The following is a 27,867-nucleotide window of genomic DNA, read 5'->3' on the forward strand; positions in this document are numbered from 1 at the left end:
GACCCTAAGCGCTCCCCGACCCTCTTTCTGCAAAGAACTACAAAAAAATGTCCCCAGAGCAGCGCTGCCCGAAGAAGGCCAGGCTCTCACAAACCGCCGAGCCTCCTGCGCCACAACCGCCTGGTCCCCCCCGCACCCCCCAGCAGGGCTCCCCGCTCCCCCTGCCCCCCCTCGCCCGCAGCAGCCCCTCGGGGAGAGCCAAAAAGGGCGGCCGAGAGCCCCCAGAGCGGGGTCTGAGGGGGGAGCTCCCCGCGGGGCGCCCAGGCCGCGGCGGAGCCGCCTCCATTTTGGGCAGCACGGCCCCGGCGGCGCCCCCGCGGCTCCCCCGGTGCGGGGCCGCCCGGCTCCGAGCGAGCCCAGCCGGGAGCCGGCTCCGAGCCCAGCCCCGAGCAGGAGGGGAACCGAGAGGGGAACCGGGAGGCTCCGTTCGCTGCTCGCAGCTGCTCCCGCCCCGCTCGGGCGCTGCTGACGCGTGGCGCCGGTCCCTCCCCGCCGCTATAAGAGCGCTGCCGGCGGCGCCCCCTTCTCCTCTCGTCGCCGCTCGCCTCGCCGCCCGGTGGCCGTGGTCCTGCCTCCGTTTCTCTCTTCCCCCTTCCCCCGCTGCCGCAGCCCCCCCAGCCCGGCCCGGCTCCGTCTCTCTGTGCCTGTGCCCTCCCGTCCCGGCGCTGCGCTGCGCTAACCCCCCGCCGGTCTCCCCCGCAGCCTATGGCCCTGGAAGGCGCCGCTGCCGCCGCCTGTATTTCTGCTGTAGGTTCCCACATCCCTCTTTAAAAATTCCGCCGAAAAAGAGAAGACGATTTACCAAATCTTTCGGGCCGTTATCTCACGTGAGTACCGCCGGCGGGGTGTCCCCCCCCAATCCCCCACCCCCTTACACCCTCCCCACCACCGGGATGGGGTCGGTGCCGGGGCTCCCGGCTCGGGGAAGGGGGCGGCGGGCGGGGAGGGGGCTCCCAGCCCCTTGGAGTGGGGGTGAAGGAGCCGTCCCCAGTCCCCCAACCGCAGGGGGGACGGAGCAGCCCCGGGGAGCGCGGCGGGGCTGCGGTGCGGGGCTGCCCCTTCCCCGGGGCTCGCCCAGCTGCCACCACCGGCGGCGGTGGATGGAGAGCAGCGGGGCTGAGCCACAACCGGGGCTCCCCCGCGGGGTCGCCGCTAACCCGGGGACGGGAGGAGGAGGAGGAGGAGGCTGCGGGGCGGCGGGACCCCCCCCAGGTCCCCGAGCCCCGGCGGGGGTCAGCGGGCTCCGCGCTAACATGGCGGCCGGCAGCGCCCGCGGCGGGCGGGAGGCGGCGGGGGGAGCCCGGGCACCGGCACCGGCTCCGGGGCCGCTCTGAGGCGGCCGCCGCCACCTCACGGGGCCGGGCTGGGCTCTGAGGGGGCGGCGGGGCCGGGGGGCTCCGGGGGAAGCGGGCTCGGGGCTCGGCGGCGGCCCTAACATGGCGGATCCCCGTGGAGGGGGCTGCTGCGCCGCTGCCTTCCCCCCGAGCCGAGCCGAGCCGGGCTCCGTGGTTGTGGTGGTGGTGGGGGGGGGGGGGCATGGAGGTGGCCGCCTGAGGGGGTCCCCTCGTCCTGAGGCAGCGGGGGCGGGGAGGGGAGGCGCCTCGCTGCCTTGGTGTGTGAGCCCCCACGGTGCCGGGGTTGTCAGAGCGCTGAGCTGAGTGTCCCCAGCTCGGGGATGTGACAGGAGGAGAGGCTGGAGGAGCAGCAGCAACAGCAGTGCTCGTGGCACGGCGGAGGCGTCGCTCCTCGCCTGCTGCTCAGAGGCCATGTTGTGCGGCGCCCTGGCCAGCCATCCGGGTTCTCCTCCCTCCTGCGCTGTCACAGCGCCCTGCCCCGCACCTGAGGGGCTGGGGTGGCACAGGGACACCTCACGGGGGGACCTCGGCTGTCCCCCTCCCTGCTGCCCCGCCGCGGGATCGCCACGGGAAGCGGCGGTGACGGCACGGGGCGTGAGGGTGCCGCACAAGTCAGGGGGTGTTGCACAAGCACAAGTGGCTCTTTCCTGCACGCAAGGGGGGATGACGGGGCAAATTGCCTTAACGCAGAGCTACCAGGGAGTCCAGCAGGGAAAGGGGACGCCTTCCCCCACGTTCAGCTGTTTCCTCCTGCATCCAGAGGTGTGTTTCTCCCTCCCGAGGAGCAGAAAAGATGAGCAGAAGGCAGCTTGTCTCAAGGACGCACGCTTTCCCCTCCCCTTGGTCAGCCAGTCGGCGCAGCGGCAGCAGGTTTGGTGCTGCTGGTCCTTCTGGAAGTCTCCTGCTTCAGCCTCCTTCGTGTGGTGGCCTCGGCCAGCCCCTGTGGTCCAGCTGGTGGCTTTCGGAAAGCATAGGGCAGGGAGGCAGTCAAGTAGCAGCTCAGTTCTTGCGTGTGTGTAAAATGTGTGGCTGGGTGCCAGGGTGTGTTTAGACCCTGCTCAGGCTCAGCATGGTGTGGGACAGGGGTGTTGTGCCCTGGTGAAGGGGACTGCGAGCACAGGGCACAGACGAGGAAGATGCCATCGCACCCTGCCACCAGACCGCACCACAGACCTTACCCAGGCAGCTGTGGCCTCATTCAGAGCCCGAGAAGGTGTGTGGCTGTGCTGGGGGACCCCTGTTGTTGCAACGAGGACAGTAAGCATGCTAAAACCTTCTCCCAACCCTTTCCGAAGCGTGTCTTCTGCACTGTGTAACCCCGCGCAGGCGGTGCGTGCCAGCAGACGGGAGAAGCACTGCATTTTCAGACCTCTGCAGCAGCCTCCGGTGACTGAGCATGATTCGGCCGTGTCCTGCTCCCGGCCGAACACAGCCACCCTGCAGGAAAACACGGCGCAGCATCCAGCAAAGCGGCTGAGGTCTACCTCCTCCCCAGCCAGAAGTGGGGCTGGGTTTCCTGCGCTGCGTGGCAGAGGGTTAGGGTGGGTGCTGCCCCACTCCCACCTTCCACAAGCTGCTGGGCTCGTGCCCCCAGAGCCCCTGCACTTGCTCGCCATTCTTCCCCCGATAACCGTGAGAGGCAGCGGTGGTGGGGGGCGGTGGGGGTTGTGGATAGCAGTGATGGTAGGAGGGGTTTGTTCCAGTCTGGACTGGTCCAGTCTAGTTCTTTCCTTCCTGTCACCCTGTGAACAATGCTGCTGCCGCTGTGGCTGATGCTTGCGACACTGCAGCCCCCTCCCCATGTGTGTCGGGCAGGGGAGGTGCCCCCTCCTCTCCCCTCCTCTGCCTGCGGTGGGCTGAGCAGGCTGGCCAGCCTCCATCCCTCCAGGGGAGAGCGGGCAGCCTCCAGCTCCGGGGAGCGGGCTGTTAAACCCGAGAGAAAGAGGGGTCTTCACAGCAGTTTGCGTGGGGTGGCATCCCTCGGTGCTAAACAGCAATGCAAAATCTCTTCCTGCTTTGCTGGAGGCAGGAGGAGGACTCACTGCATCCACCAGCGCTGCAGCCTGCCTGGAGGCGAGCAGCTCATGCGACTGGGTTTGCCTGGTGTGCTGGTGGCTCTTTTTTTTTTTTTTCTTTAAAAAGCCTAATGCCTTTTTTTTTAAGGTGTATATTTGGGGTAATGCTCAGCCGGAGCATGTGATTTGAAAATGATTCAATCTCTCCAATTAAAGGAGGGACAGAGTGCTCTGGCAGGGAATTTAGCCTGTCCCTTCCTGAAAGGATGCTTAATCATGTAATGGACTAATTTGGATATAATGGCAAATTTCAGTTCAAAACACTCTTGATCCAGTGCAGGAGAGAGCGCGGTCGATGGGAGGATTTCTGGCAGACCCGCGTGCTCCTCAGGACAGCAAGCAGAGCCGTGCTTTCCCTCGGAGACCGCCTCCCCGAAATGCCTTGGCACTGATCTGGGAAAGACCCATTGTACCAGAAGAATAGCTTGGTTTATTTGTGGACCAGAGTAACTTTGGTGCCTCCGAGTCTGTCTGTCGGTCTAAATGTGTGAGGTCATTGCTAGATGCTTAGGGTTTGGCCCTTGGGTAGTTTAGCTCAGATCATTGTGAGACCTCTTTTTGGAACCTGGGAGATGCCCTGGATCATCTTAGTGAAGGAAATTAATTATGCTCAGTTTTGTGGGTCTATCTGTCTCATGTTTGGGGGGCCAGATGAGCTGGAAAGGGCTCATGCGGGTGCTCATAGGGCTTATCAGGCAGATGCAGTTGTTTGGCAATGCTGCGTTCTTTGGGCAGCTGTGGGGGTTATTTTGTTCCTCAGGTGAGTGCTACTATTTGGTATAAAGTACTGCACTTCTGGTTGAGCTGCAGTCAGGCTCAGGGCACCTGCTGGTGTGCGTACGGATGGCAGATAAATACACACACGTAGGTGCCACTTGGTTATTAAAAGGCAAAGCTGCCCCCTGGTTCATTCGCACAGAGCTCGGCGTTTAGCAAAGAGCATTTTTATACCTACTTTAACACCCTTAAACAGTGGAACTTCTTGTGCCTCATCACATGGGCAGTTTCTCTAAAAATGGGGTTGTCCTCCTCTATTATGGGCATCTAGCACGTTTCTATGGCTTAAAATGGTAGTCCTGCTCTATTACCACGGAGCAAACTAACTCTTAGCTTACTCACTTGCCTTATAGAATAAAACTAGTAGGATTTGAAATGCTCATATCCTACTGTTTCCAGCTCTGAGCATTTAATACTGGCAAATCTGCATGAAAGAGGCAAGTCAGAGTATTTTTTATACACATACGTAGTCTCTTTAGATAAATAATCCTCATTTAAAAGAAATTCTGGAGAGCACTTGGAACTCAGCACAGCTCGTAGTTAACTATTGTTAAAGAAAATGATCATTTTTCACTCCAACACCCTGGAAACTTTTTTTGCGTGCTTTCTCCTTGGCACGTGTGGGAGCATTTATCAGAGTAGTACTGCTGATGATATTTGTCTGAAGCACGTCCTTTTAGGTTTTGCACTGAAGGGCCATGTGCTGCGCCTAGAAGCAGCAGTTTTTAATGCCTTGTTCCCCTAGGAAGGTGGACTCAAATCGGTACGAGTCCTTGAGCGTAATCAGAGCAGCACAGAGGAGCTCCTGGTTGATTTTACAAAAACCAAGTGCTGGCTGTTCTTAAAGGTGTTGTATGCATAATCTGAAAACAAAACATCACTGATTTCTTGCGTTAATGAAAGAAAGGGGTGATTAAATACAGTGCACGTACATTAATCCTACCTGGCAGAATTCCTGAATACCTCAAACAAGTCTGAAGGAGCGAGGCTTATTTTTGATACGGGATGCTAATGTTAATCTTCATGCTAAAGCTGGAGAGATTGCTCTGTAGAGTTGCTGTGAAAAAGTTGCCCTGGAGGTAGGGTACAGCTGTTTAGCTTTCTAATAGCAAGAATAACTGGAAAAATACACTTTGGCAGTTTGCTTAACCGTATTGTGGTTGAGAAGATGATAGCCTGGGTTAGGCGATTCCCAGAAGCCAGGTTCTTGTAGTCTGCGCTTGTAGGCTCATTTAAATAATGGGAGCAGCAAAGGTTTATTTTTTTTTTTTATAATCTGTTGGTGCATTCCCCATTTCATGCCGTAGACCACAGTGAATTTGTGGAGATCTTGGTGTGTGTGCTGGGTTTACGCAAGGCCAGCTCTGTACTGTGTTGGAGTCCCTGAAAATGACAGCTCCTTTCAGAGGGCACAGCTTCTCAGCGGCGCTGGTTTGTGTCTGCCTGACTGCCTTTCATGTTCCTCGGACTGTTTTCTGTGATTGCTTTACCTTAATTTGAGTAAACTGGCCTTCTAAAAAGCTGCCTTGGTGTTGTGTGTAACATCCTTAGACTTAGGGGCCAGCCAAAATGTTTCCTCATTCCTGAAGGCAAGCCTGAGTTTTTCTTTTTACTATCTCGCTCATCTCTGGGTTTGTATGTTTCGTGTTGAGCCTCTCTATACAAAGCCCTATTTTCACCCACATATCAGGTCCATTCACAGCAAAGAAAGAGCATGTGGCAAAGGAATTACAAAGTAGAAAGGAACTGGGGGGGGAACCAGAAAAATTGCAACAGTTACAGGGTTAAAAACATCTCGGGGCAGGTGGTCCAGTATTAAGGACTTCCATACAGCAGGCTGGTGTAGAGCTCTTTGCCTCTGCTTTAAAAGTCTTCCAGCTCAGACGATGAAAGATGAGTACAGAAAAGCAGTTCCCATGTGTCCTAGCAGTGCTCCATACACCTGACTTGGTCTGGCTTGGAGTTCATGAGTTCAAAACTGGGTATCTTATGTGATTATAGACTTTCACAGCTTGAAGTTGCAAGCCTCCTTAACTGCAGCACTAAAAACACGTGTCCTGTGTTTTAAGACTAAGCTTTTATTTTGTTCTGGCAATGAAATTTATTTTTGCATGTGTTTCTCCCTACAGGGCAAAATCTCTGATCAAGTTTACAACTATCCAGAAGGCTTAGGAGAAGTGCTTTATAGAGAACAGTTCGACTTCAACGCTGAGCCACCTTGGGAACCTAGCTGATGATAGTAGGGTTCCATCTCCTAACTTGTCCATGTAAGTCTTTTTTTTTTTTTTTTCCCTCACTCCTCATCTGTATGCAGCAGGCTAAGTACTTCCAAAAATGTGAACAGTATGTGTTGGCTTTTTGAGATACAAAATAACTGTCTTCATGTAGCTTAGCAAAAATTGGAAAGCAGGAGCACGCATGGTATCCTGGGCGCTCATTCAAGGTAGCACTGTAATTTTCTTACTTACCTCACACTTTTCTCAGCAGCGTTATCTGATCAACTTCTGTGGGACTTGAACATGTGTTAGTAAACTTTGTACTTTCTGCACTAGGGCCACTGGCTACAGATAATCTGAAAATAAGCTGTAGTAGCTTCAGTCTCACAGTGGGAATTTGGAAGTTAGAATTCGCACTGCCTGCCTATTAACATCAAACCATGATTTGATGAGTATTGTGTGATTTCTGAGGGTGTCTTACACTGAAATAGTTAAAATTTGCTATTGTAAACAGTAACTAATGCTGATCAAGGGTGTGCCTTCCCAAATGCCCGTCTCCATTATTTGCTAATTATTATTCACTTCCACAAATAGTTGTAGTTGAGCTACAGTAGAATGTGGAATTCTGCGTTGGATGGAAATCGTGCACCAATTATAAACCTCTTTAAATTTAAAGAGGCAAACAGTTATTAAAGCAGAACAAAAGCCGTGATAACTGAAAACAAGTGAACGCATGTAGTTGGTCTTAAGGAGCGCGGAAAACTCTGGAATGTGTGTGGTTATCCTGTTCTGCTAACACAAAACAATAGCTTTATGTGGTTTTAACAATACCCTTAAATGCGTTTGTAACATCTGAGTTAAGCTGATTTTATACAGTATTGCTTCTTGTCAGGCTATCTGGTGTTTTTGTTGTTTGGCTTAGTACCTACAAATTATATAAAGCTTCTTAATGTCAAACTTCAGAATGAGAATGGTGAAGTGCATTTAACTGATAAAGGCACTTTTTAAAGACCACAAAGAGTTTAAATACCAGTTCTGTTGGTATGTCTCCTAATAAGGTACTTCACATAGATGATGCTGTCCTTTGAAAATACTGCAGGAAGGGAAGCACAGGGTGAGCTTGGCTTATCGTGATTTCTGTCTTTTATCTCCAGAGGTGGTGTTCTTCTGGTTTTGTTTGAAATGTGCTGGAATTAGCCAAATATATCTGGTTCTATTTAGTTCAAGCGAATACAGCTGACACTGAAAATTTTCTATATATTGCTGCTGTTTTGTAGGTACTAACTTCTTTTTTGTAAGCAGCTCCGAGAAAATTCTCTTGCTTAGCTTCTGAGTTTCAGTTCACTTTTGAATGTGGGTAGGACTTCCTAGCGTGACGTTTTGCACTTCAACAGTAGTAAAGTAAACAAGCAACTAAAAGTTAGCAAAGGCAGCAAAATTGTTAGGAGGAAGGAGAGCATGTAGTGCAACATCTTAAGGTATTGGAAGTGGATTTTATTTTTTAAAACAATTCTGAAGTAATTCTGACTTTGAAGTTGTGTTCTTTGTGGGGAAGGCTGCTCTGGTACCTCCCTAACTAGTGGGCCGATGTGCTGCAGCAAGTAGCACAAGGTGTAGCTTGTCCTGGAATGGAAACACCGCTGGATGTGCTGGATTTGTGGCTGAAAGTTCAGCTGCTCTGCATGCTTATTTTGCTCTAGGATCTATTATGTCTTTAGTGCTAATATGCTGTCCACAAATAAACCAGTTCAATATTGAACGTAGAGGTGATGTATGTAGCGGTACTCCCTAAGTGTTTGCCAGTAAATCTGCGTGGCTTGGTGTGCTGAAGCATGGGTAATTGCCTCCAACACAGCTAAGATGTATTTAAGTTAGCCAGCTAATTGGTAGTTTGAGTCCTGTTCAACTTGTAAAGTGATTTAATGGGGAAAAAGGTCAATTGAGCTTTTAAATATAACTATTAATCTTATATTGCAATGGAACTTAAATAAAAATCTTCTGTCTGAAGGTATACTTATATTCCCATTAAACTTGCTTCCTTTTTATAATTCTTTCCCTCCCACTTCTGTCCTTGTATCAACGCTGGCCAAGGAAGAACTTGGGGTGTTAGTTCTGTCTTGCTCTTCAAGCTCTAATTTCCTGAGCAAACAGTTTGGCAGCTGAGGTCTGAGGTGTTGCTGCTTTGAAAACCTGTTCTATTTATTGCTGTGTCTGGCTGATTGGAAATGGAGGGAATTTCCAATGGAAAGCTGACCTATTAAGCAGCCCTGCTTATGCCCAGTGGGAGCAGGAGTTATTTGGGCTGGCTGGCCTTTCAAGCTCTCCTGCCTTTCTGTCTGAATGGGGCTGGGAGCACAGTAGAGGGCCACTGGGCAGCATGGAGAGTATTACGAGTGACTGGTAAGTGTGGGGAGAGGGAAGGGAAGCGAGGTAGCACTTCTCTTTCATGAGAGTGCAAGCAAATGTGGTACCACAGAAGCATACGTGCGATTGCAGGAGTACGCATGCCTTTTGGGAAGCTTTGCGGGCTTATCAGCTTTGAATAATGTATTCAGACGTCAAGAAAGCAGAAGAAAGTTCTTGAAAGCATGGATGTTGCGGAAGAAAATGTGAAATGGGGCGTTATTTCTGAGCACCTCCTCCTTTGCTCGCTTTCTTCTTCATCACAGATGCTCAGTTACATGGCTCATGTAATGGTGTGAAATAGTGCTGAAGGGAGGCAGGGGGAATTAACCTGAGCCGTGCAGGTATTCTGCAGTGACCCTCGATGGATTTGCGCCGAGAGGCAAATGGAGTGATGCAAAATGCAGAAAATCATTGTAAATAGAGAAACCTGCTTCAGGATTTGCGTTACTTGGCTTGAGATTGTGTTCAGCTAACTGAGTGATGAGGACACAAGTTAGTGAAACAGCATCTTGGAATACTCCTTAAAGATGCTCTGAATATAAATGGGCATTTCTTGTACTGAAAACAAAGGACTCACGTTTCTACTTTCCTAGTATATCTGCTTCTGCATTTAATTGGCAACGTTAGTGATAATGCTTCAATTTTTTTTGATCTTTTACTCTTGAAGAACCTGTACAGTAAGGAACGTGAGAGGAAGGTCTTCTGAGTCTTTAGGATTTTTGCATTGGCATAATTGTTAATCTCATAAATATTTATTTTGTCTACTGAGACGGGTAGTTGAAAGGCATTATTGGGAACCTGTCTGGTTTGTGGAGACTTTGTTCTCTGCAGAGGAAGTTTTTAGTGGAGGAGAAAAAAAAAAAAAAAAAAACACAACTTTTTTTTTTTCAGGCCAAACAATGTGTAATTCTGACAACAAAAAGAAAAAATTTGGAAGCAATGAGTTTGTTATGGATGCTTGCATATGACAAGCATGTGTTTAGTCGCTTTTCAGAGTATTTTAATTTTCTTGTGTTCCAGATGTTTGCGTTAATTGCAGTGTTTACATATCTGAACTTTAAGATAAAAGTTTTTCATCTGGGAAATCATTGTGTTAAATCTTGAAGAGCCTGAGGATGTACTGCTTGCTTCAAAGAAAGCAATTGCGTGCCTATGTAGAAGTCTCACACCACTTGACAGCTTTTGTTTGCTCTTAAATATATGTCCTGGAGCACTGTGCAGGCTAACACTTCGGGGAGTAAAATGGGTGGTGTTACCACATGAAGTTTGTCAAACTATGAGTTGCATTATGTCAGCGTTCCCAGTGTGAACTGAACTCTGTATTGTAATTTCTGATTCTGCCCTACAGATTCGGAAGTCTTGAACCATTCTTCTGTTCTCTTTTGCGTGTGCTCATTTCATATGCCACAGATCTTACCATTGATTCTCCTCCTGCTTTGGGGTGGGAGGTTAGGAGGGGCATAACAGGGTAAGGTGATACAGCACAATCCCAAATCCCTCTGCACGTGTTAAAGAAAAATCTCTCAAGTATGCACCACTGTATGATACTGCTGGTAGGAATTCCAGTTTTCTCTGCATATTTTCTATCTTGCAAGAGTGGAGAGAATTTCTTCCAAGAGCAGAAGAAACTGGAGAGGAGGGTAATGAGCTGGGACTCAGGATAGAAGTTGGTAGGCTCTTTTACTGGATGCATTTTGCAAAATGAACAGCTTAGATGTCACAGACATGCTTAGAAAAAGCAAGTGCTGTTTAGCAGCCTGGGAGAGGTTATACTAGGTTGTTTATGGCTTCCTGCAAGCTATGCTATTTGTCTGTACTAGTATGGGCTCATTTTTGTCTCTGCCTCTTGATCATAAGATGCTTCTGGATAACTGAATTACAAGAGACAGCGTTTCAGGAAATGACCTTCATCAAAGCTAACAAAAAGCTCTTATTGTGTTAGTTAAACCTTGCTGTTGTTTAAAGTTGGTATGATCAATTAGTTAAATAAAATGCAAATGTTTTTACTGTCTTTCATAGAGCAACTTGCTTGTCTGAAGCTGATCTGTTTAGTTTTGCTCTCAGACATTTTTCTTAATCTTCAACTTGGCAGAGTAAGTTGAAGTTAAGTCTTAAGTAAACTGACCAGTTAAGTGTTCATGTCGTTTTTGCTTTCAGGGAGCTCATGGCAAAAAGGCTTCTTCCCTCCCTGTGCTTTATTTAATCCTGCTCTCTTTCCCTCACACAGGACCTCCCTAAAAGTAAAAATGTAGCTTTTGGAGGAAAGTTGACAACTACACTGTCTCTGTAAAACTACAGACACCACCATCATTGACTATGAAAAAGCTTTATTTTAAAAACGCTACAAAATTAGCCTAAATCCCCTCCATGTAGCTCAGACAAATACTAGAACTTGGAGAGAGAAAAGCCAGCTGCTTGTTTGGACCAAGCTTCGTGTGCAATCAGAGGCACCAGCAATTAGCCTGCAGGGTGTGTGTGTGTCTGAGGCTAAAATCTATTCAGTGCTTGTGACTGCTTCCATTGAGTGTCCGGAGACCTTCCAACAGGACAGATCTGTGCTTCCTCCCAGGGAGGGTGGGTGGAGACGTGCAGTAGTACAGTGGAAGGGACTCATGAGCATCTGCATGCTTCGGAGTGTAGGAAGTGGCTTGTCGTACTAAAAACAACCAGACAAAAAAAAAATCCAGCTTTAAAACCCAGTCTGGTACCCTTTTATATACAGCAAATCCTGAATTTAGTTTTGCCTTCAGACTGTTTAGTGGGCTTGTACAATATGTTAGGGAATTGTGAGCTTAGGGTCAGAAATGCAGAATTTGTCCAACAACTTGAAAAAAGAAGCTGAATTATAAGGCTTCTGTCAGCCCAGTCACTTTGCGTGCTTTCAGTTGCAGATACTCGCAGATTTGGTGGATGGGATGTGAGTGGGGAGGGGGAATGAGAAACTGGGATCATGGAAGTTCACCCTATAAAGAGTTACTCTGTCAAAATCTTGTCATTGAGGCTTGCTGAACTTTTCCTAAAGTCATGGAACTGATTATATGTGTTCAAAGCATATTGTAGGTGCAGATGCAACACTATATATTTTTTTCCTTTAAATTATAATACTCCTCAGTGTAACAAAAGGATTTAGAAAGTTGTAGGTTTTTGAAAGGGCAATGTTGCATTTGAATAATCTGCTGAAAATGGAAATCATTTTGTTTCTGTGTGTGTTCAGCATGGTTGTTTGCTCACTCCTCTCTTCGGGTATTTTTCTTGCAGCAGGACAACAAAAGATCTATTGTAGGAGAAGGAAAGTTTAATGTTTTATTACACAACCAGCATGTTCCTGAGGATGTATGAAGTACTTCCGAGCTTTATACATTAGGCTGTTTAAGCCATAGCATAAATTTGCAGAAATTTATAGCAGAAATTATGTGAAGAGAACTAAACTTTGCTGTTACCATTTAAATTATATTCATAGCTTTTCTGCTGTTGACCTTCAGATTTCTAATGCTCTGGAACTGTGTTGAGTCTTCAGTAAAATGCTGATGCTAGGTTTCTTCTCAAGAGGAAAAAAAATGTTTTTTGTACTCTGCTACTGGAAACCACTGTTATTTTACAGAGGTGAATGTGTTCAGGTCTTTGTTCTAATTAGCTGGCAAATCAAGGATACCCATGAAGTACCTGTTCACAGCGTGGTAGTGGCTGTGTAAATATGGCTCCAGTGTTCCCGTTTGTTTCATTGATTCCAAGTCAAACTTAATTTGTGAGCTTATTAGCCTTCTTAAAGGAATTTTAGCTGTTACTCACAAATTACAAATGAGATGTGACTCTGAAGATGTTTTTCCTGGTTGTTGAAATGTCTGCCACCTAGTCATTGTTTCTGTAATTATAATTTACTTGCTGCTCCGATGTCAGGATTTATCTTACCCTTTCGTAATTGTTTTGGGTCTTCAGGATTCACTGAAGCATATGACTCACTTGTGAGGCAAGTATGCTGAGTAAGAACCACACTTGTCTTTGTCATTCATCTCCTGGACGTTTTAGTGAAAATTTTCACTACCACAGAGTAAAATTCACCTGGCAGGAAATAATTCTTCTGAGAAACATAGGTGGCATGCTCAAAATGAATGATCCAGGAAGCATACAAAGCTCATGCCAGTGTTCTCCCTGCTACTGACTATAATGACAAGAAGTAAGAGCAACTGCTCCTCAGTTGTCTTTCTTAATATTAGCTTGAATGAAAGGAAGCTGGAGTAAGTATGTTTTCATATTGCTAACAGTGTTTACCAAACTTATGTTGCAAATGTTGGGTTTTATTTATTTACTTACTCTAGGGAGGTGGTGGAATAAACATGAGACAGCTCATATCATGACCTTAGGAACATCTGAAGCCAAAACCATCGTATTGACTTCTAGGGTCTTTGTAAAGTATTGTTTTCACATTCAGCTGCAACGTTTCTAGTTTCTATTCGCATTTTAAACTGGAAACCTATATTTCTGTTATTTTAAAAGCCAAATACAGGTGTCTTTAGAAAATAACCAGCTTTGTTTAATAAATACTATTGTAATTCTGTCAAGAGATGAAGGGTATGCTTTGTGCCTCTTTTCCCATTGGTTTGTTTTCTTTGTACAGTTTGTTGCATAATTTAAGGACCCGGATTTAAGGCTTGGAAGCCCATCCCTTGTGTTTCTTGGTTTATGACTGTCGGCTTCGCGGAATACGGCTGAGATGAAAGGATTTCTCGAGGATGCAAATTACTCCATTGGCCTGTTGGATGAAGGAGCAACTCTTGCAGATGTTATTGACAACTGTATTTATGAACATACTCATGTAAGTTTTATAAATTTTCCAGATCTTCTGGTTTAGTTCTAAGTCTTCAAACTAGGTCAAGGTATTTAGCACTGATGATCTGACAGCAACAGAGGAACAGTCGGCTAAAATTCACCTTATAAAGTAGTTACTCATTCTAATTTTACTTCGTATTGTTTGTTTTCTTAAGGCTGAATTCTGTTGGGGAAATTTGGACAGCAATTGTTACCTCCCTGAGCATGGTTAACAGGAAGGTAATTTTGCTGATTGTCTTAAATGCAGGTTCCTATCTCATTCTTCAAAGAAACTTTATTTTCAGTGAGGTTTGTTTAGACCAGGAACCTGAAATGTGACAAGTGTATATTGCAGAGTTAAAAACAATTTTCTGCTTTTTCCCTGAAAGTACGCCACAGTTTGGACAAATGCTTGTGCTGAGCCAGCTTAAAGCCATGTTTAAAACTTCTGTGGTCATAATCATAAGGTTGTACACCTTCCCGCTACCTTCCTAGGTGTAAGAAGCACAGGTATCAAGACCAAGAACACATTGTGAGGTGCAGCTTTTTTCTTCCAAGAAAAATAAACTGGTCTAAAAGCTACTGAGGCTTAGCAATCAATTGGAAAAAAAAAAAAACAACTCTGTGTATACAGTAGTTTTATTGAAATCAGGCTTCACTCATTTCTTAGGAGGTAGGAAGATGTTGTAGGCTTTGTTTTGTTGACAAGGCTGTAGAAAGAAAGACCTTTATGAAAAATTAAGTTTAATTAGCAAGTCCTGTATCTTTAATATGCCACACCTATGAGTTGTTCACTTTTTTTCCCTTGGTTTACCAAAACTAATGTTCAAATGCAAGTGCTCATCTATAGTACAGCAAATAGCTAAATCCCATGGCCTTCTGAACTCAGGTAAAGGATTCCCAAATCCTGATTCCTAATATTCTTTTTCTGTCTAGCAAATAAATAGGTAAACTACTGGCAACATGTCATGTCTCCAACCACTGGCTGGCTCACAGAGGATAGCTGCCTCCTGCTGCTTTCATTTACTCCTTTAGCTCAAGGGGTAGAGGCGTGTGCCATGGATCTAAAGCTCCAGATCCCATTCCTGCTGGTGACCCGTACAGGGGGTCAGTATGCTTCCACCCGATGGAATTTCTATTTGTGTTATTTTTTAAACAGAAATAAAGACATTGTGTACAATAAGCCACGACAAAGTTTTGTATCTGCGTTTTGTATCTAGTCACGTGCTAGAATTAACGTTTGATGTACAGTCTTAATTCAGATTGATCATGTATTTTGTGACGGTCTTTGATATAATTAGGCTATTTGTTTACAGGATTTTTACTGAGTGCACATTATGAACAAATACAGAATGATCAGTTTGGATTTTGGTCCTCTACATCGACATCATGACTTGATACTAAGCAAGACTGTGGTGAAAGATGCACAAGGGAGGGGGACTGTTGCAGTTTACAGAAAATTATCTGTGCATTTTGTTAAAGATTATGTACTTGACTCTGCAACTTCTAACGTGTTGAATTAAGTTCCTTAAATTCTGCTTAAACTTTGTGCTCCATAAAATGTGGAGAACAGTCTCAATAATGTAATTCATGTAGTCAAATTTATTTTCAAACAAATTTTCAGTAAAATGAGCTATTATCTAGAGGTTGAAGTAATGGTAGTACATTAGTTTTTTTTTTTTCCTTGTATAATAAGGTGCAAATTATGTTGAGACTGTGGACGCTTTCATCCCAGTGGATTTTCACCCTCCAAAGAATCGCAGACTTCTAAAAATGCTAAGTTGGAAGTGATTTGTAACCTATTCTGTATTTTTAGATAAACTGAGTATTTGGCCTTTAAGTTTTATCTTTTGTCCAGGAATGTCAGATTATTATCTATAAACCATTCATAGTATCTTTGAAGTGGTAGGTATTACCTTTGATTTTAAAGCTAGTTCAAATTGCTAGGTAAAAGTACAAACAAGAAAATTGCTCAGGGTCAAACCTAAAAGTTAATAGCAGGTCCAAAAAAAAATACATAATTCTTTATGACTTTTTCTTAGGTTGTTTGTGTTTTGACAGCAAACTCACCATGTCAGGTATTTTATTTTCCTAACTTTGTTATTTTAGACCGGAAAAAGAGCATTTTATGTTGGTGATCTTGGAAAGCTGGTAAAGAAAAACATACAATGGCAGAACGTGATGGCACCGATAAAACCATTTTATCCTGTAAGATGCAATTCTACTCCAGGTGTACTCGAAATTCTGGGAACCCTTGGGATTGGATTTGCATGTTCCAGTAAAGTAAGTGTCCATTGGCTTCATATCTGTCTTCCTTATCTCCTTCCATCTGTCCAGTGTTTTAAAATCAGATTTTTTTGACTAGTAAGTGCCATGGTTATATATAATATAGTCTAAAACATGAACTTCTATGTTCAGCTGGCTGTTAAAAATCTATTCTTCCATCCTAAAAGCAGTGGTTAGTGTTCTGTATCTTATTTGGACTACTTCCTACAGTATGAGAGCACATTTACTGAAAACTCGGTGAAGATAGTGCACTTGACTGTGAAACTCTGGTATGCTCCTGTCTTTCAGTCTGAAATGGCATTGGTACAAGGCCTGGGCATTTCTCCTGAAAACATCATATATACAAATCCTTGCAAGCAAGCTTCTCAGATAAAGTATGCGGCAAAAGCTGGGATAAACATCATGACTTGTGATAGTGATATTGAGCTGAAGAAAATTGCACGTAACCATCCAAATGCTAAGTAAGTGTCAAAATTACGCTTTTGCTTTTTATGTTGGAGAGATTTAATTTTGTCTGTATTCTGGGTTGGTTGTTGAGCTGCAGCAATGATACATGGCTTCTTTAATACAACTCACATATCTGTTTTTCTTTTCTCTCTATGATGTCTGTCTTTAAGGTAGCTTTTTTTTTTTTTTTTTCCCTTCAGGTGTTTCCCTCTCTGGGTCTCAGCTTCCTATATGATAGTAAGGCCTTTGTTTTGGGAGAGATCTTATAGTAGGGCAGGCTTCGTAGAAAGATTTTGGTCACAAAACCTCTGGAGTCTGGCATGTTGTCATCTGCAAGTCCATTCTTCTGTTTTTATTGCAGTTTCCACTTTTTCCTTTAGAATATTCTGTTTGAAAATGAATGGCTTCAGCCTAAGAATGTGCTGAGATTATCAGCAAATCAGCTTGTGCTCTGGGTCCCGTCTAGGGCTTGGATGTGCTGTGCAGGTGTTAAATGTACCTACAGATATTTCCCCACTATTACTGAGAAATCTGACTCCAGTTCTATTTCTAGTCACTTTAGCATTGGCCCAGATGCTTTCAGTAGAGATCATCAAAGCTGATGTTCTGTCTGTTTTAAAAAAAAAAAAAAAAAAAAAAAAAGACTGATAGATGCTCATGTCATTAAGCATCACCTCCTTCACGTACAAAAGCTTTTGCGGTGGGTCACTTTCTTGAAGTCAGGCCTAAGTGGATATTATATTGCTTCCAAGTGACTAATGTGGTACAGCTTCCTGACAACTTCATCAGAGCACATTAAAAGATGGGATTCCTGGCATCCTTTTCAGAGTTATTGTTTCTAGACTGTCCTTAAAAGAGTCCTGACATCTCAAAACTGTGGCCATAGTGACAGAACTGGCAAAATTCTACTGAGTCATACAGAGCTGGGAGACTACTTGTACCGTGTGTTTGGTTTGTGTTTTAGTCTCATTTTCTTAGGCTGTCTCAAGAGACTCTCTCAAAGACACTCTCTCAAAATACTGCTGTTGGTACTGATCACACTTCATCCTCATAGCAGCCTGACAGTGTTTTGCATGCTGGAGAGTAGTTCTCGTACAAAGAACGTAATCTCTGATAACATACTCTGTTCAAAATGTTAGCCTTGACATTTTTTTTGAGTGCCTTAGCACACAAATTTGAGTGCCTTAGCAAAGTTATAGCTGTCTTTTACGTCATTTAGTATTTTACCAGTTTTTACTGGCACTTTTACAGTTTTTCATTAGTTTTTTGCCAATTTGCTTCTTCGAATCTAACAGAACTCCTTCTAAAAGAGGCTATCTTAATGTCCACAGTAAGGGAAGTTGGGATGCAGATTTTTCTTGAGACAGTACAATTGCCAAACAGAGAAGCAGAACGAAGGAGTTGCACAAACACTTCGCATATCTTCAAGGATCCCATAGTCTAATATTTGAAATAATTATTATTTATGAAGGATAAGGACTTTGACTTTCATAAAAACTGCAAATTGCCATCTGTTTTCTAAAAACCTGATCTCAAGTTCTCCTACTTGGTAGAGTTGTTTGATTCTGTTTTTAATTTAAATTCTCTTATTCAGGTCATTAAAACTTCAATACTGAAGTGATAACTATGGGCTTTATTTTTCTTTCTTGGTGCATTTTCAAAATGTCAAAGCTTTTATATAGCCTTGTTCTTCCTATGTATGGTAGCCATGGCTAGATTGTCTTCTGTAGATAAAGCTAATCTGCTCCTCCTAATTTTCAGAAAATCTTTAACTTCGTGCAGTAACAGTTACAGATGGGTCTCCAGCTTTTTATAATTGATGCACCTGTCTTTGGAAGTCTCAGTAACTTGAGTGATTACAAGTTTATTTAATAAAGAGGAGAAATGTGGGAAAGGAATACTTCCAGCTTTACTTTCTATCACTTCCTTATAATAAAATCTGCTTGGAAAAGTCCAAAGGTAACAGCTAAGGTTGGTGGTGTCCTAAGAGCTCCATCAGAAGAATAGTTCTTTTTAAGGATCAATGCTTCTTAAAAAATAAAAATCTTTTTTTTAAAAAAAAAAAAAAAACACAACTTCCAAGCATATACATTCTCTATCCCTGCTCTAAGTGGCTGAGATGTAGGAAGAAAGATCATCCTAAACTTCTAGAAAGTAAGAATTACACTTCTTCACAGTGGCTTCCACTAGAGGGAGGGGGAATCTTAGCTGATTTATAATGCTGCTGTGACAATTTATCAATAAAATTTAATATAGGGTGTTGTCTTTAAGAAATGTTAATGTAAGGTTACAAACAATAATATTATGGTTTTGAAATTCTTTAAAGTGTAAAAGAATGGAACACTTAATAGTTTTTAATATGGTCAGCCAAATGCTTTACAAACGTGATTTGAGTACAGAGTTGTCAAACAGAGGTGTCTCTGCTAGTAGAGAAACAGCATGCTAGAGGCCAGGCAGTGTCTCAAGAAGAACAAAGTGATAGACCTTAAAATTAATGAGGATTGCTTGGTAACTGGTGTGAGAATTTAGTTGTTTGGTTTTTTTTTTTTGGCTTTACAAAATGCATTTTAAACATATTGTGAGACATTTGAAAAGGACTTTCAGAAGTCAAGGTAGGTGTTAGTTTGACATGTTCTGGCATGGCTAGGCTAAATTTGCTTGTTGCATCTCTGGAAAAGAACTATTTTATTTCGGGCACAGAGCTTTGCCATTTGTTTATGCCCTTCCTGCTGGCTAACTGTAACGTGCTCCTGAGCAGTCAGTGTATAACATGACACAACTTCTGTTGTGTTTACCACGTGGCTAATAAGGTGATCTTTCTTGTGGCTGGGGGAGTGGGAAAGCCAGTGAGTTTCTTAGCGGGCAGCAGTCTGAATTTGTAAACTTTGGGGGTGTACCTGGAAAGGGTTTGACATAAGCATGCCTTTGCCACTCAAGTGTTGTTTAATGCAGGTGAAGGACTGATGCTGAGGCTTGCTGAGCCTACTTAGAGTTAGGCTTTGACCTGAGGGAGGACCTTATCTCACTGCCTAAGGCTGTAGGAGGTGGTGCTGACTGCATTGCTGCTCCACAAGAGCCTGCAGAGAGCAGGGGAAGAGTGGGGACCCCCAAGCCATGCCCTCAGCTGAGGGGGGGCAGAGGGATGTGGCCAGGCTGTACTTTAAATGTGTCAGCCAAGGGTTTTCCAGGTGTTACATCTGACACAAGACTGACTCAAGGGGGTTCTCCATCCTCTACTCTGGGCTACAAAGGAGAACGGAGATGGGAAAAGCATGTTACAGTCAGTGAGGGTGTTAGGGAAAGCATACTTTATTAGAAGGTAACGTTCTCTTTTATTACAGCACTCAACAGACTCTTGCTGCTACAAAAGAGTCTTAGTTGCTGCATTTCGAAATCCCTTATCCTTGTTGGCTCCATGTTTTAGCCCCTAATTGCTAGTTTTTTCTCTGTACAGGATTGTTTTTATTAGGTTCACTTGACTCATCCATCGATGGAGCTGGAGTCCTGACAACATAATCAACATACTTCTGACAGTCTTCAGGCTTCACATGTGCTGATGATGTAAACCAACTGCCCCAATCATCTTCCCCTTCTCTTAGGCTCTTACTGCACATTGCCACAGAAGACATTACTGCTGATGAGGAGATGAATATGAAGTTTGGCACCACCCTGAAGAACTGTAGGCATCTGATGGAATGTGCTAAGGAGTTGGGAGTCCAAATAGTTGGTGTTAAGTGAGTAACTTCATTGTTCTCTGCTGGCTGAGCTGATGTTTATATGATGTGTTCAAGACTTAGAACTACAGCACAAAAGGACTTTTTTCCCCTTTTTTGGCACTCTCTTTTACAGGGATTTAGAAATAAAAGTTTTTGGATCATGATTTTTTGCTTCCAAGCAAAGCACTAATATCCAAGCAAAAACTGGTGTGAAACAAAGTAACTACTACTGATGTGGAAGTGATTTGAAATAGAGTATCAAAAATCTTTATGCTGGTGTTAAAGCAAGGTTTAAAAACCTGTCTCATCCTCTTTTTGCTCTTGAACTTCCACAGCAACTTGATTTTTATTTTTCTCCAGTATTAAATAGCAGACCAGATAAGCTGCTAGTATAACATGAGATAGCTTGGACAGATTTTTGCACAAGGTGAACATGGGGTTAGATTTTTCAAAGAGCTGAGTCCTGTGTTGCTTCTTGATCATCAAGACACAGTATTCAGAAAGGTTTTTGACGTGCTAGTGACAGGAATTGAATCCTGGTGTTCTGAGAGCTTCCAAATCATCTGTGGTATTTTAATTTTAAGCCTGACACAAAGATTTCACTGTATGGAGGAAAAATGCACACAAGTTTTTGTTTCATCTAACTTCAGCTCCTAATGTATGACATTCACAAATGGTTTCAGAAAGCAGTCAAATGAGATGGGTTGTCAAAACAGCAAAAAAGTATTTTAAAACAAAAGGTTTTGGAGATTTTAAACATTTTTGTTTTGATTTAAATCTACCCAGAATTGATGTTAGAGGATGGCAGTACTATAATCATTAAAAATGATGAATCTGTTCTAAAAGTAGATGACACTGAGGAAATAAACATTTTGCTTTAATATCCAGAACATCTATGCCAACTTTAACCAAGAACATGTAGTTTTTGTGCATTTCAAGTTTAAAAAGTCAGTGTTGCTCATAACCTTTGTGCTGGATTGGTATTCTGAAAAGAATTGAATAGGTGATGATGGCTCAGATGGGTATCTGAGCACGGTCTGTCCTGAACTAGCAGACCGTAGTAGGAAGGCTGGGGGTGTGCTGGTGCCCACTTTATTACCTCAGCTGCTAGCAGTGTTCTGGCACTACTTAAGCCTTATGGACAACTTGGACAAGGTTACAAAACCTTGTAACCTCTTTAGGAGCAGAGACTGAAAGGTTCTGTGAGTCTCTTATTTCTTAAATATGAGCCTGTAGTAGGATATTTTTAGCAGTAAGAGGTTGCTAAGCTAAGCTAGGCCTCATGTGGAATCCAGGGGAAGAGAAGGCAATCATCTGGGTGTGTTCTTTACACTGTCAATATATAACCATGCAAACTTGTCTTGTACCCACTTGGAAACAAATTACTTCCCCTGCAGTTGTAGATAATGAAACAATTTGCTTAGTCTGAAAGCTGCAAGGTTCTGTGCATTAACAGCCTTTTTATTTCTTTCAGATTTCATGTTTCAGGCTCTTGCAAGGAACTGCAAACGTACATTCATGCTATATCTGATGCTCGGTGTGTGTTTGACATGGCTGTAAGTAGGAGATAACTCGCCTGCATGTGCTTCAGTAGAGGATCTGTTCTATTCTAATCAGACTAACAAGCCAACCGCAGTGTTCCCAGAGTATATCCATGTAGGGAAAAACCTTCTAATAAGGCACTAAATGCTTCATCGTGAGGCATGTGGTAGAGGTAAAACAGACCTTACGATCTTCTTGTGGACAAAAGTTAATGAATGCTGTCCCACTGACAGAGTAGCCTAGCATGCCAGTATTTTTACAGTTTTTATAGTTTTTTACATTTTTTCAGGCACCACTGGAAAAAGAGTTCATATATTTACATAAAAAACAAAGATACTTGCTAAGATGACCTACTTTCCAGAAAAGAATGAAGCTAAATGGCTGAAATAAACAACTGCTGTTACTCAGTATTCGTTTTCAAATAAAATCATTTCCTTGCTTTGGTAAAGGCTTCTTGAAATTCAAATCTCAAATACTGCAAATACACAATTGGCTTTTTAAAAAGTTATATTAAAATTTTAACCATTTGTATCTCGTCATTTATCATGATAGAACTATTAACCTGGTGCACATGATTTCTGAGGTTGTTTGCCACGATGCCTATATGTTAAAGATGCCGTATTTTGGTGGTGGGAATCTGGATTTGCATGAAGAATGGATTTATTAGATGCTTCAGATGACTCACGTAAATGAGTCTTACATGTTCTACGTGTATTTCCCATATTGCGAAATTCAAAAATCACTTCTCAAAGTATTTTTGTATAAATGGGAAGCCTATAAACTAAATAGAGAAGAATCTAAATTAATCTCTTTACTCTTATTATTGCAGTTAGTGCATTACCTGTGACAGGTTACACACGGAGGGCAACAAAACAGAAGTTCTCACTGATCTTTGTGTGAATTCATTGTAGCAGACTTGTCACACAAGCAATGTCTGAAAGACTTGTATTATATAGATGAGTGAGTCCATAACTCTTGTCAAAATGCACCACCCTGATCCACAGATATTGTCTGAATATAACAAATACCACAAAATGGGAGTTGACGTTGCTGTGGGACTTCTACGTGAGGATTGTGCAACCAGCCTCTATTGACATCCTAGTCACTACTAGTACGGCTAGGTTTAATGGAACTGCACTATTTTTTACTAAAAAATTATAAAAATTTTTATAAAATTATAAAACTTGTTCGCCAGACTATACTTTGCTAAATATGCTCAAAATATAACCTGATAAAAAATATCCACAGTAAAAAGCATTATTTTACAGTTACGGTTGTCTCTGTATTTATGTTCTGTTCTGCCTATGTATTTTAGGAAGAATTTGGCTTTAAGATGAACATGTTGGATATTGGTGGAGGCTTCACAGGTTCAGAACTTCAGCTTGAAGAGGTATGCAAATTACTGAAAGTTCAAACTCTTATTTTGATTTAAGTTTAAGTGTTTCACCTTCAAACAGCAACTAACGTTGATAGCTGAAGCTTACTCTAAATTCCATACTAAACTGTAAGCCATAAGATCCAAATAATTGGTTTTACATTCTTTATTCTGGGTAGTATAATCAGTCCTTTTAAATCGCGTCTGTATCGGGTAAACCCTGATTTCCATAGTTCAATCTGTGACATAACTTCTGCTGCGGTGAATTAGCCACAAAAAAAAAAAAAGTTACTGGCCCATATATTGTATGTTTAACTGATTGCTCTTGCATGGTTTGGGCAAAGACTGCTTAGCATGCTTTGGATCGTAAACTGTATTGCTATTGCACAAAAGCTTCAGGCACTTTGCTTTAGAATTGAAGACTGATGGTTTTGCTTTTAAATGAAACTTTTAACGTGGATTTGGCAGAAATTGGATCTTAATTCTTAATCTTAAATAATCAAAAATATGGCTTAAGATTCGAGCATCAGCATTAAAACAGTCATTCTGTTTCTAATGCAAAAACATTCAGAACCAGTCACACGAAGGCATGTGTGCTGTTCTTCTGGCTTTGTATGTAACTTCACGTTATCTGTTGTCTTTAGTGAACCTCAGCATGAGCTTTGGTTGGGAGGAGGGACTGTATGATACTCAGGCTCATGGTGTTCAATTGTCAGTTTTCAGCAGAATGACCTATATTTAAACACTTTTTTTGTAAATTTTGCACTTCTGGGTAAGGGTACTTGTCATGATAGAGGAATAGAGTAAGCTTTTTGTCATGCTTTCTAGAACTGTACGCTGCTGTCTTCAGAGGGTGTGTGTGTGTGTGATATACATGTATAGCCTGAGTTACATGTGTCCTATTTGTGATTTCAACTTCCTAGGTTAATCATGTCATCAGGCCACTGCTGGATGCCTACTTTCCTAAGGAATCTGGTGTTGATGTGATCGCAGAGCCTGGATGTTATTATGTTTCATCTGCATTTACACTAGCAGTTAACATCATTGCAAAGAAAACTGTTGAGTATGACAAACTTCTTCCTTCTGGAAGTAAGCAATGTGTTTATCTTTAGTGTGCTCTGAATCGGTAGAGACAACTGCTCACTACTTTTAGCCAGGATGGACTAGTTTGTTCTGGCATGTATTTAATATATACCTTTTGCTGCATTGTAAACCACCTTTTCGGTTCTGACCATATATTATAAATGTAACAAAGAAAATGAAATGCAGAGGTTTGGCATTTCTGGTGTATTTATTAGGTTTGACTTGTCAGTGCTTAAACCTAGATTAGGTGCTTTACATCAGGTGTATTGGAAGGGTCTGTATTAGACTAACATGGAAAAGTACAAAACCAAGCTGATTTGTTGTCTGCTAAAGCAGGCCTTATATTATTTAGTGATTGTTACTGAAAATACTTATTTTGCTAAGCCTCACATTTAATATTCCAACTGAATTGTTAATCTTGTTTTGTACTGATTACTCTGCCCATAATCCTTCCATTCTGATACATGGACTCCTTTTTCAGGGGAAAACAGTTGACTTTAGTTTTTCTGCAACCTAACTTATGACTGAAAAAATACATGCAAGATAACTACTTTTTTTTTTTTTTTTTTTTTTTTTTTACTTCTTCCAGTGGAGCAAGCCAGGAATGATGATGAACCAGTATTTACATATTACATAAATGATGGTGTTTATGGTTCTTTTGCGAGTAAATTGTCTGAGAAACTGAATACTAACCCAGGGGTTCACAAGGTGAGTCCTTCTGTATTCTTCAGAGAGAGGCCTTATTCTTACAATTTTATTTTTATAACATATATTTAATACATATATACAACATATATTTTTTTAAATCATGTGTGTAGTTATTTGTAAAGTTATCCTTTTGTATACTTGAACATTTTCTTACTGAATAACTAAAGCCAGAATTACTGGTACATTTCTGTATAGAAATACAAGGAAGATGAGCCTCTGTTCGCAAGCAGCCTTTGGGGTCCATCCTGTGATGAGCTTGATCAAATTGTGGAAAACTGTCTTCTTCCTGAGCTGAGCGTTGGAGATTGGCTGATCTTTGATAACATGGGTTCTGGTACCTTAGGTGAACAGTCTACCTTTAACGACTATCAGAGGCCACTGATTTACTACATGATGTCTTTCAGTGACTGGTAAGAAAATTCTTGATAGCTGCAAGATTTCACTTGTTTCAGGAGCACATGCACGCAGCCAGATATAAACTATTTTTATGATGGCAAATACAGGAAGATGCAACTGAGCAGAAGAGCGTGCCTTTTTCGTGTGGTGTGGTTCTTTTTTAATTATTGTGTCTGACTTTTGCTAAGAGTAAACTGAGAGCTGTAATAACATGCCTACTTTGCTTTAGGGTTGACAAAGGAGAGCATAACGTGAACTGTTGTGAGTTTATTGGTAGCTGCTCCTGAGTCATGTTCAACATCAACTGTTGAGGTTCCCCTAATCCAACTGGGAAATTTTACACTTAGAAGACTTTGCATTTGCAAACAGTTAGGAAAAATGACGAAATTCCTAATACAATTCCTAATTGTAACTTGCATACGGTATTGGCATTGCAGGTTGTAGACAGGAAGGGTCCTAGCACAGTTGTATGGACAGTAAGAATTGGGCCATGTTCCAGTGCCTATGGAGCCAGGTCCCTGCACACCTGTCAGTGGATCACGGCCCTTCTGTGTCTGCCATGAACGTGCGTAGTCAGTTCTCCCCTCTGCTGAGGCTGAGGTCAACATATCCAGGGGCAGTAGACTTCAAATGCTATTTCCAAGGCTGGTTTCTGAAATTAAATTGTACACAAGCTCCTTGTTACAACTCATACTTTTCTTGCTGCAGGGATGAGATGCAAGATGCTGGAATTACTTCAGACACATTGATGAAGAACTTCTTCTTTGTGCCTTCTTGCATTCAGCTGAGCCCAGAAGACCGCTTTTCCACTTCAGCTTAAACAGGCATTAACGCTTCATTTAGACCTGCAGTTGCAAGTCTGTAGTTTGTCTGGTCAACATTCCAGTGTGGAAGAAATGGAACAATCTTGAATTTCAATTCATTCTCTTCAAAACTTGAAAAAAGTAGTAATAGCTAATGGGGACCAGGCAAAACAAGCTACAGCTACAATTCACTGGGGGGTGGGAGGGTTAGATAATGGCATCCAAATTTAAACTTAAGTTTGTGCAACCCCTGAGCGTTTAAATATGCAACAAAATGGATGACTTAGTGGAGATGGAAACCCATCACTTGGGTTCTTCAACAGTTTACATACAAGTACACAGTTTTTATACTAAGGATTCCTGTTAGAAAAGTCTTGTAAAGTTATTGTCTTTCGCCCAGATATATCAAATGTCAGTGGGAGACCAGTGTGATTTCATTAGATGTTTAGTGTATTTAGAATGTGTAAATTTGTGCTTTGAACTGTAGTTTAATAAATGTAAAATTGCATCATAGTATTTGTTGTATTTGACCCTTGATGTATCCCTTGTATGATTGCAATAAAACTTTGTGTAGATTTTACTGTTTTTCAGGCTAACTTTGGGAGGGGCTAGGCAGAAGATACAGCTATAAAATAGATAGATCTGTACAGGACTGAGGAGCCTTCTTCTCTTTAGCCCATTCTTTCAGCTTTGCGTTAAGCAGTAAGTAATTTCAGCTTGATAAATCTGTACAAAGTGAAAGTCGTAAGTTCCTGGAAGGCTAAAATGCAAGTTGTGGTGTTTAGTTCTATAGTATGGCCCTAGCTGCTGTTCTAACACCACATAGCAAACCTGCAATAGATGATAAGTGTACAAAGATGAGGTGGTCTTGTAGCTAGCATGCATGTAGTGCCCCTAAGGCAGCATGGGTTAGTACAGCTTTACAAGCTTTTTTTTTTATGGTGTTCAGTGAGTAGTACAACTTCCAAATTCAGCTCATTCTGTATAGTGTGAACTCTTACTAGAAGGGCTGTGCACTGGACTTTCTTTAAATAAACCCACAAAGTGAAGGTAATGCATACTAACAGAAGTATGTATGTCATCCGTATCGAGTAATTTGAACTGCTGAAACCATTCAGGGGCTTTCTTTGTTACTGGAGCCTCTGGATTTTTTTTCTGGGTCCTTTTCTGATTTTCGTACTTTTTCACTTCTTAAATTCATCTCGTGTGAGAATTGGATGGAGGGGTGTCAGGGTTTTGGAATGGTGTGTTAAATTCTGAATCCTCTACTCAAAGGCGGGGGGGTTTAAACCTTTAGTCAGAAACAAAATTTCTACCTTTTGGTTGCAAGTATATTTTAAGTGAGTGCCAGCTGGTAGGAAATCTTAACCTTTCATTCTGTAAGGTGCAAAGATTTTGTAAAACTTGATGACTTTTTTTTTAATTGAAAGTGGGGGGAAAAAAAGAACTTGCTACAGAGCAAACATGTCAGATTGGACTCAACTTGTCAGAACAGTTCTACCAGCTAGCTTAAAAGTACAAAATGACTTCTGTTTTGACAATGGTCTAGTAATGATAGTCAGAAGCCTGTGTTCTTTTTTTTTTTATCATTTTTTTTTTTGAAACCTGAATTACCATCCATCCTTAAATTTCAAGAAATCAACATGCACCCAGTTCTGTCTACTAGTTAAAACCTTTCCTTAGGCAAAACAGACTTTACAGTTTTTGACTGTAACATACAAGCTGTAGTTGTCTAAGGTAACTTAACAGAATTCTGTTATGCAGTTTTAAGGAAAACTTTTAACTTTCAGGTCAGTTGAAGTTACATGATACAGTGTGACCACAGCAGAAATATTCACTGTGCTAGAAAGCTTGCCATTCAAAACAATCTGGAGTC

At 42.6% G+C, this 27,867-nt stretch overlaps 1 protein-coding gene across 4 annotated transcripts; it reads left to right on the top strand.

Moving 5' to 3' along the window:
* The first annotated feature begins 426 nt into the window (after positions 1–426).
* Positions 427–26,571, top strand: AZIN1 (antizyme inhibitor 1). Of its 4 annotated transcripts, XM_072033090.1 has the most exons (13): positions 427–827; positions 6,337–6,474; positions 13,445–13,642; positions 14,572–14,742; positions 15,745–15,918; positions 16,210–16,382; positions 19,968–20,102; positions 21,559–21,640; positions 22,942–23,016; positions 23,925–24,090; positions 24,674–24,792; positions 24,988–25,202; positions 25,897–26,504. In XM_072033090.1, the coding sequence occupies exons 5-13, from the start codon at positions 15,817–15,819 to the stop codon at positions 26,006–26,008; spliced, it is 1,179 nt and encodes a 392-aa protein (XP_071889191.1). In that variant the 5' UTR covers positions 427–827; positions 6,337–6,474; positions 13,445–13,642; positions 14,572–14,742; positions 15,745–15,816; the 3' UTR covers positions 26,009–26,504. The 4 variants fall into 4 exon arrangements, with proteins under 4 accessions (XP_071889191.1, XP_027305895.1, NP_001278507.1 ...); XM_027450094.3 differs by lacking the exon at positions 14,572–14,742; NM_001291578.1 differs by lacking the exons at positions 427–827; positions 14,572–14,742 and having other exon boundaries at positions 25,897–26,571.
* The last annotated feature ends 1,296 nt before the right edge of the window (positions 26,572–27,867 follow it).

Source organism: Anas platyrhynchos, chromosome 2 (assembly GCF_047663525.1).
Source record: "Anas platyrhynchos isolate ZD024472 breed Pekin duck chromosome 2, IASCAAS_PekinDuck_T2T, whole genome shotgun sequence".
Lineage (NCBI taxonomy): Eukaryota > Metazoa > Chordata > Aves > Anseriformes > Anatidae > Anas > Anas platyrhynchos.